This window comes from Etheostoma cragini, chromosome 1, assembly GCF_013103735.1.
Source record: "Etheostoma cragini isolate CJK2018 chromosome 1, CSU_Ecrag_1.0, whole genome shotgun sequence".
Classification (NCBI taxonomy): domain Eukaryota; kingdom Metazoa; phylum Chordata; class Actinopteri; order Perciformes; family Percidae; genus Etheostoma; species Etheostoma cragini.
In genome coordinates, this window is record NC_048407.1 from 32,811,979 (window position 1) to 32,821,780 (window position 9,802).

The window sequence follows — 9,802 nt, forward strand, 5'->3', positions numbered from 1 at the left end:
CCGCACACAGACGCCTGCACACACACACACACACACACACCCGCACACACACACACATACACACACAGACACAACCCGCCCCCATACAGTAGAAAAACTAGTTTGTCAAATAAAATCAAAACAAACTAAATTATGAATTACTGTGTGATCAAGCTGTTAAAGTTCTGGGATCTGGGATAAGGAACACAGATAGGAAAATGACATTGGCGGCCCAATGAAAGGAGTTTTTGGCAGATAAACAGAAACAATACTACTATTCAGATGAGAAGGAAGGCCAACGCAAATAGTCAAATGAGGCACCTGGGCTTCCTTTAGAGAGGTGTGTGAGCGGACAGCGTGTGCATCTCCGGCTCTGACGGCTCCTGACAGATCCGTGACGATGGAGAAGATGTCGGGTGTAGACCTGAACACGGGGGCGTCGGAGGGGGGCCGGAAGGAGCTGGTCCTCAAGTGGTTCACTGAGACTCAGGCGCTGCTCATCCTGAACCCTGACGGAAACTTCCCTGACTGGTTTCAAGGCTTTGCTGCACGAAAGTAAGCAAAGAATCCAACTTTAGGATGTGTGGTGACAGAGGGACGTTTTCTGGTGGAACTTTAGGACTTTAAAGTAGAAGTTGCACTTGTTTTGTCTGTGTAGGCTCTTCACTGCCAGGTTGGGGCCTTTTATTTAAATATATTTGAATAGAGTTGTGCAGGACGTTGCAGATTATGTCTCCCATGTTTGTTTATCTGTTAGTTGCAGGGCTGTGTTGCTACTAGAAACGTATTTATTTTAGTACTGTACTTAAGTACAAATGTGAGACTCTTTAATCAAGTTATTCTATTTAATGCAACTTTCTCCTTCTACTCCATCATAATTTAAAGAGATGTAGGGCCATTGTGTTCTTTTTAGTCATTCATTTGTGAGCTTTAGTTAATAGTTAAACTACAGTGTATGATGTACTGCTGTGGATTAAACTACCCAACATACAAGAAGTAGATCCACCTCAACAAACAGTAAAATGCTGAACACACACATAATTTCAGTCTTGTGTGAAGTACTTGAAAGCAATGACTAAGTAAAAGTACAACTATCTTACCAGAAAATGACTTTGGAAGAAGTTTAAGTCATCTGTAAGAATATTGCTAAAAAAGGAGTAGTAGAGTAAAAGTCTTAAAGTATCTGATACTGTACTGAAGTATCAAAAGTCATCTATCAGATGTTGAATTAAGTAATAGAAGTAAAAGTTAAAGTACATTTTTTTTGATTATTAACCTTAGGGCAAAAAAAGGTGTGTAGTGTTATCTTTTTATACCACCGTCGTTGGTGAGGGGGGGGATTATGCTTCTTCCTCTTCTTTTTTTTTTGACCTGGCAATAAACAAGCATCACCAACTGGAATAGAGAGTACATTATCTTGGCAAATTAGCTGCAATGGTTCGCCAAACTGCTTATTTCCTATGTAACAAATTTGGGTAAAACTTTACTTGAAGGTATCTACATGAGAGTGACATTACACTGTCACGAACACATGACACTGTCAGGAACACATGACACTGATATGAGCACATGAGAGTGTCATGAACACATGACAATGTCAGGAACACATGACACTGTCATGAACACACATGACACACTCAGGAACACATGACACTGATATGAACACATGACACTGTCATGAACACATGACACTGATATGAACACATGACACTGTCATGAACACATGACACTGCCATGAACACATGACACTGTCAGGAACACATGACACTGTCAGGAACACATGACACTGATATGAGCACATGAGAGTGTCATGAACACATGACAATGTCAGGAACACATGACACTGTCATGAACACACATGACACTGTCAGGAACACATGACACTGATATGAACACATGACACTGTCATGAACACATGACACTGCCGTGAACACATGACACTGCCAGGAACACACACGACAGTGTCATGACATGACAGTGTCGAGAACACATGACGCATTATGTCATAAAAGTTTATGACTGTTTACTATGCATGTGACACGTTCATGACAGTGTCATGTCACTCTTATGTATCTACCTTCAAGTGAAGTGTAACCCAAATTTGTTTTGATTTTATTAGTAATGAGTAACTAAGATGCTGAGGGGGAAATGCAGTGGAGTAAGAGAAAATCTAACAAAGTAAAGATCAAGAAAATTCTACTTAAGTACGATAGCAAAGTATTTGTACTTTGTAACATTACAACACGGCATAAATGCATCATGGAGTAATCCTCCAATAACATGATGTATACATTTAAAAGACCCCTGGGGGGCCATTCTCAGGCCTGATGGCTACTTTTACTTTGATTTTTTAACGACAATTTGCTGATTGTTGCTAATAATACAAAAGTACCTTCAATTATTTCAAATTTCCAATACAGTATTTTCATATTGCATATTACTACCTTTGCTTAAGGAAAGGATCTAAATACTTTTTCCACCTCTGTGATTATGCAACTCAATATTTTGATGGTAATTTAGTTAAAACAACACAAGACTTTCACCCAGGATACCGGAGATTGTGCATTAAAGTAAAATGATTCAACTTTTGTTTGATTTAATGTTTCAGGGAATGTTTCTTATTACAGAAGTGACAGTCTTGCTTTAAGGAAACAGATCTAAAGGCTGTTTGCAGAGGGAAAAATCTATGTGTTTGACAGCATTGATGACCCTGGGTGTAACAGATGAAATGAATGTGTTGTCCGTAGATGTCCAGTCCATCAGAGAAAACAGAGGTCTTGTGGCATGGCAGCAGCTTTAGCTTTGAATCTAATTTAGACTTAATTAGACTGTTTGATTGCTCCTGTCTCGGTCTCAGGGACACGGAAGATCTCCTGAGAGATAAAGATCTGGGCTGTTTTCTCATCCGCCTCAGTGACAAAGCCATCGGCTACATCCTGTCCTACAAGTGAGACGAATCAAATCTGATAAACATTGTCCAGTTGCCTCTTCACTGCTTTTTGTAAATCCTCACTGGTCATGCTTTTTTTTTTTTCCTCTGAAGGGGCCTCGACAGGTGTCGCCATTTTGTCATCACCCAGAATCCAGAGGGCCAGTTTGTCATAGCGGGAGACTGCCAGACGTACGGCAGTCTCACAGAGCTGATAGAGCATCACAGAGTCAGCCCCATCCAGCCCTTTGGAGAATACCTGACCTCCAGTTGTTATGAGGTGAGGAGGGGCCTGTTTGTTGCAAGCGTTAAAGGACAATAGGCTCGTTCGAGATACACTGCGCCTCGCCTGTAAAGTGGACGAGAGCACGCGGCAGCAGTCGGGGGGGGGGGGGGGGGGGGGGGGGGGGGGGGGGGAGGTTTGTCTGCGGTAAAGTCGGACAGTTTCCACCTGATTCCAGCCGCCTTCAGGCTGGACAGGAAGTGACAAAAACACTGTGGTGCGATTCCGGTTTAATAAAATATAATCAGACCCACATATCAGCTGGTACACAGTCTCCAGTTGTTTTAATTATGACAGAGTAGCTGGCAAAGTGCTCTGCATGAGATCTGTTGCTGATTTTTATTAATAACACACTGTAGATGATCCGAGATCTGAACTGATTTAGTCTCTCTGACTTCTAAACGTCACTATCAGCCACACAACACGTGTTCTGTACAGAATAAGTCTTTAAATCAGACAAATAGCAATTAAAATCCTTCCGATTCAAAAACAATAAACAGTGTATATAAAACGTCATCATATTGTAAACCAATCAGGTGTTCAATCAGCTGAGAGGCCGGCGTTTCCCAGCATGCTCTGGGTCCACCTGGCTCTTGCAGTCGGTGAAAAGCAACCGCGCCGCCTGCGTCTCAGACCTGCGGCCGCCTTGCTCTCGTGAGATTTCCGTTGTCCACGTGTGCATGACGTCAGAGCGAGTCGGGATCCCGTCGGACACAAATCTAACCGGCATGCAACGGGCGCCGATCGCCGGTGATCGATTCTGCACAGACCTGGCTCATCTCAAACGAGCCTAAATCCAGCACAAAATGAAGCTGGGGGTTAATACCACATTGGCACAGAGTCAACCGTTCTCTGGAATACGTTTTTGATGCTAATCGAATGTGACCAGTTTTATCGCAAACCCTTAATTAGCAGTCGAACGCCGTGTTGGAGCCATGTTACTGATTACTGGTTACACAGCGTTTGTTGTTCGACTGGTTGTGATACCGTTTTCCCAATATGGCGTCTGCTTGTAATCTGAAAGGTAGCCTGCTGTCTTTATAAAATCTCTTTTTAATAAACTCTCTGTACACTTACAAAGTTATCAAAGCGTTGGTTTACATGTAGTCTCCCTCATGATGGTGCCATGGATGTCTGGTGCTATTTTGAGCCTTGTTAGCGGTACAGAAACCTTCTAGAAAATGTCTTTTTACTTTACAAGTACCCCGCCGACTAGCGTTATAAGCTAATTAGCGGCTTGCACAAAAAACTGGTCACAATCGATTAGCATTAAAACATATCCCAGATAACGGTTGACTCGGTACACACGTGTTATTAACCCCTAGGTTCATTCTGCACTGGAATTGTCCTTTAAAGCTAACGTGCGTAACCTTTTGATACTGATGAATGTCCGTTACTACAGAGCTAATTGAGACTATCATCTTCACACCAGCATCTCTGTATCTTGCAGTGTGGCTATGTTTTAAAGATTGTGGCGTCCAGAAACTCAAGTGTGGTGCATGGTCACAGAAGGCTTGTATCATATGGACGCGCCGACAGTTCCTTGCACACTGAAGGTCTGACATTTTTGTGTGTATTGTTTTGTATCCATCACCCGATTTTTAAAATACGGATCAGACTCATTGTGCAAGGACGGATACAAAACAATGCATTTGAAAATTTCGAACTCATTCTTCATCCTGTTTTTTTTTAATACAGTTTTGACACTTCTTTGGGCACTTTTGTTGCATTGTTTTTGACATAAAGCCCAACAAAAGTCAGCAAAAACATTCCTTAGCCATCATAGAATTTAGCAAATCAAGAAAAACACTTTTTCATCTTTTTGATTTGGCGCCCAAGCCAAAATTTATTGTGAACCTAAATTGATGAGTGGGCCAGATAACATTTTAATAACAGTAGGTTTCATTTTTGACAGGTTAAATCAGACATAAAACAAAATACACTGTTTTCTCCACTTCTTCACTCTCAGCTTCTGAATCCGAGAGCCACATTACTACACCACTGCTTTAATTGGACTGGTGCCTGCAGCCTCTTCATGTCTCCCTTGTGTAAAGAGACAATAACTCCGGTGGTTATTTTCAGGTAAACACAGGTGAGCTGTATGATGTGGTCAATTTCAAAGACAAACAGAAGCCAGGGGTGAGTGTCCAAGCTCTGCGGACTCTCTGGGACCAAAAACACGATCGGCACAGCGACCCGGGCAACAATCAAAGGATTCAGAAGCAAAGTGAGCCTCCTGCAGCTCCGCCGCCTGCACTGCCAGCTAAATCCCAAAACAGAAAGCTGACGGGAGCAGTGTCTGTGGACACAATGTCCCTCTCACAGGTATGACGGAAATGAGAACTCATCAATTATGCATGTATGTGTTATCATGTAAGTATTCTGCTTCACACAAAGACACTTTTATAATTCTGTTCTTCATCAAAAGGTTGTATTTAGTCCAAGGCGTATGAATGCCTGGCACCTTTGCAGAGTTGGAAGAAGTACTGAGATATTTTACTTAATTAGGTAAAAGTAGTGACCAGGGGGTCTGGCTAGTCCCCACAGCGTCCCGGGATGGGACAAAACCTGCTCTGGTCTATTGAAATTTCTTTAAATCAATCACAAAAGTCTTGGGTGGCGCCAGGTGCCGGACCCAGTAACAGAGCCGCTGCAAAATAGCCTCAGGAGGGAACTTGTTGGGTGGAACATGTGCACGTTCAAAAGTTGCTTCAGTCGTGAAACAGGAAACTCAGATAGGACAGATAGTCTAGCTAGCTGTCTGGATTTACCCTGCAGAGATCTGAGGACCAGATAACCATAGTCCTCAGATTGGACAGATAGTCCAGCTAGCTGTCTGGATTTACCCTGCAGAGATCTGAGGAGAAGTCAACTGTAGTCCTCATAAATTGAAGAAAGAGGAAGGGGACGGACATCCGCCTGATATTTGGGCAGCCCCTGAACAATCCCAGAAATTACAATGTCGTTGATATAAACTGAGACCAAGTAATCACCAAGACCAGGGAGTATCAAGGCAGAGACAGGACCGAGTCCCACACTGCATTACACGATAAAATGTGGAAAATGCTAACCATAGGCAATCCTCGAATTGACGTGAAAGATCCACATTTGCATAAAAAAACAAAGCAAGACATAAGTTGAAATGTAAATCCTAAACGAAACCGAGACCTTTAAAAAGAGGTCTTGAGACCAAGAACTATCATGAGTACCCAGAGCAACCACAGTAATACAACAGTGTTGAATCCCCTCTCATACAAATTAATGTTCTGCATTTTACATTCTACCTACTGAAAAGTCTTCCTTCAAAGTCAAAACAACAGTTGCAGATTGGATTTTAGTGTTTATGAAAATCTTCGTTACAATGACATCACACAGATACAAAGAGAGTCACATCCAAACCACACACACGAGACCCAGCTGAATAAATTGGTCAATAAAAATGTTAAAAAGGGTGTTCTAAATACAGATTTGTATCCGAGAGTTCAGTGGTCAGCTTGCGTCATTTGGGAGAGATTGGATATATTTACAGAGCAGTCATTTGCATTTAAAACAGGAAACACTGTGCCCTGCCAGTCTGACGTCGACTAAAACAAATCAACCTAGTTTAATTTGAGTAAATCAACCTGATTTGATATTAGTATGACTTTTTTTAAGTTGTTCATAGGTCAAATAAAGTAGTAACATAAATACTCTGAGTGGAGCAATCATACACAAACTAATGTGTTAAAGGGAGAGTTCAGATGTTTGGAAGTGTGGTTATTTGAGCTACTTCTCCATAGTAAGAGTTATTAGTCTTGCATTGCCAGACCTTCCTCCACAGTGCTGCGGAGGAGGGTCTGGCTAGTCCACGAAACATTCCAGGATGGGAGAAAAATATGCTCTGATTAATTTCTTCAAACCAATGTTGGGTGGTGCCAGGAAGGTGTCAGAAAGGACCACCAAAACAACATGTTTTAGTCATGCAACAGAAAACTCAGATTGGACAGATAGTCTAGCCAGCTGTCTGGATTTACCCTGCAGAGACCTGAGGACCAGGTAACCATAGTCCTCAGATTGGACAGATAGTCTAGCTAGCTGTCTGGATTTACCCTGCAGAGACCTGAGGACCAGGTAACCATAGTCCTTGAGTTGGAGTTTAAACTACCAATACAAAGGAAGAGGAATATAACGGCGATCCAGACGAAAAGAGAGACACCTGCAGGAATTTCCGGTGGCACCGGAGCAATATCAGCAGTGGAACGTCATGGATACACAGACTAGTGTGTTAGCTACAGTAGATGGTGGTCGGCACGCTCTCAGTTTGGAGAAGCAGACAGGAGAACCAACACGAAAGTAAGCTTTGTCCTGCTCTGCCCGGGAGCAGCAGCTAAAAACACATTACACACCTAAAAACATATTTTAGTATGCATAAGTAATTGAATGCTATATTTAGAATATTTTCAGTGCTTTACCTTGTTGTCAGACAGTCCTTTACAAAAAGGGAACTGAAGCCATTAACTCCCTTAATCTCACATTTTAACACGGGAGTTGCTGGTTGTAGGTTCGTTAGTTTGTGATTTGTGCGGCTTTTGTGTTTCAAATGGTTAGGATTCACCAAAGTCACACAGTAACACAAATTAACTAACAGATGATCCTTTCCAAGTTCACACAAATACTCTCATTGAACTCAAAGATTTAGGTTTCCAGTAGTGGAACGAGGGGGCTTGGAGCTGAGAACGATGACTGCATAGCGAAGTCAAACAGTATTGGGCATTGGTGTTTTTGGTTGTTTACAATAAGACCGTCATTTAACCCTTGTATGGTTACATTTTTTTTGCCTTTAAATCAACGACCTTTCCTTATTTCCTGTGATAAACATGTATTTCTGACTCAATACAGAACATTATATTGGATATGACACTTATGTTGTTTCCATAGAGGATTTTATAACATGAATTATAACCTTACGACAAAAAAACAAACCCCACTTCCATGTTTAATAGTGTGCTAGTAGAGACTGATGCATTCCCTAAACATAGATGTTATCTCAGCTGTTTGACATTGAGATAAAGACAATATTTGTCTATAGATTATAACGTAAACTTTTATGTCAGAATTGTTTTAAAAAACCAAATAAGTCCCGGGTCAGTTTGACCCGAGGGACACGAGAAGGTCCCGGAGGTGAAGACAACAAGGGTTAAAATGCAAAAAGTGATCCATCTGCTGAGGAAGACCATGTGATACCATTGCTACAAATGGACCATGAGGAGAGATTGTTTTTGTCATCCATATTCTTACTCTCCTGGTATCCTGTCTTTCAGGTGGTTCCTTCAGTACCAAAGAGAGGCATTCCTCTGGGCTTCTCCCTGAGTGGGTCTTTCCCTGAAACAAAATCACACCCGAGTGAAACCCAGACCGACCCAAACAGATCGCAGAGCTTTAACACCGCTGCCACGGGCTATCCAGGTAATCTTTGTCCCCCGGGGACCACGTACCCGGAGCTGACCCAGGTGGAGAGCAGGAGCAGGTCTCTTCCAAGACTCAACAACAGCAACATGGAGGAAGAGGAGGATGACGAGTACTCGAACCAGGTCGGCAGTCCGGCTTTCAAAACATCTTATTCACCAAGTCTTCTGAAGAGGGTCACCATCCACACCTACTCCCTGCACGACCCCAGAGACGGCCCGCGGCCGAGCAGCTCCGAGTCCGAACAGCAGGGTGGTGATGGGGATCTGTTGAAGTCCAACCCGCTGTACCACACCTCGGATGTGCCTGGAGGAAGATCAGCTCAGCAGGGGGACGGCATGTATGCCGAGGTTCCCAAGAGGGCGACACCTGCTGGGCTGCCCGATGACACCTATGAGCAGATCCCCGGGGAGGCCGTGGTCGTCCAGGGAAACACGTACGAGTCGCTGGAGGATGTGAAGACCAAGAAATCCAAGTCAACCTGGGGTAAAAACGTAAGTCACAACATGAATCGCATTCTCATGAACATGTACGATATAGTACGAAAATGTATGCACGCTAGTGCGTTGCGTTTACGTCGGGAACCCGGAAGCCGGAGCTGGGAATGATGTCTTTGAATGCGTTCCAGACACGTTGGAGTCTTCATTGTGGGTAAGCTCTAGCCAGGTTAGCCATTCTTAGCAATAACAGTGGTTAACAATGCAATATGCTGGTTATTGTGCATGCAAACAGTTTGTCCACAAATGGAAGTTGGACAGGACTGTGTAGACTGAGACACAAACAACACTAAGTGCTAATAACTGTGTGTTACTACAGCTTTCACAGCTGGTGATGCACGGGGCATCCATGTGGTCCGAGCTCCGAGTCCGGAAATCCGAGGTCGGTGGGCGTGTTTCCCACTTTGACCTCAGAAAATCTGACTTCTGAGTACAAATGGAACACAGTATTGGGCTGGGACGATATGCTTTTGTCGTGATTCGACTCTTTTACGATACATGAGTGCCAATTAGTTTTGTATTGCGATTCGTTAGTATGGAGTATCAGGTTTTCTTTTCCTTCTTTAACAAAAACAAAAGATGATTAAGACCCTTCTAGAGACAATATTACGTGAGAATGCACGTCACATCACATGTCAGTTTGACATTATTTACTTTGTAAGGAAGAAC

General features: G+C 42.9%; 1 protein-coding gene across 1 annotated transcript; it reads left to right on the forward strand.

The window, feature by feature from the left end:
• Positions 1-329: 329 nt before the first annotated feature.
• Positions 330-9,563, forward strand: si:ch211-112g6.4 (SH2 domain-containing protein 7). Its single transcript, XM_034889096.1, has 6 exons — positions 330-534; positions 2,837-2,926; positions 3,023-3,188; positions 5,274-5,516; positions 8,492-9,130; positions 9,453-9,563. The coding sequence occupies exons 1-6, from the start codon at positions 380-382 to the stop codon at positions 9,561-9,563; spliced, it is 1,404 nt and encodes a 467-aa protein (XP_034744987.1). The 5' UTR covers positions 330-379.
• The last annotated feature ends 239 nt before the right edge of the window (positions 9,564-9,802 follow it).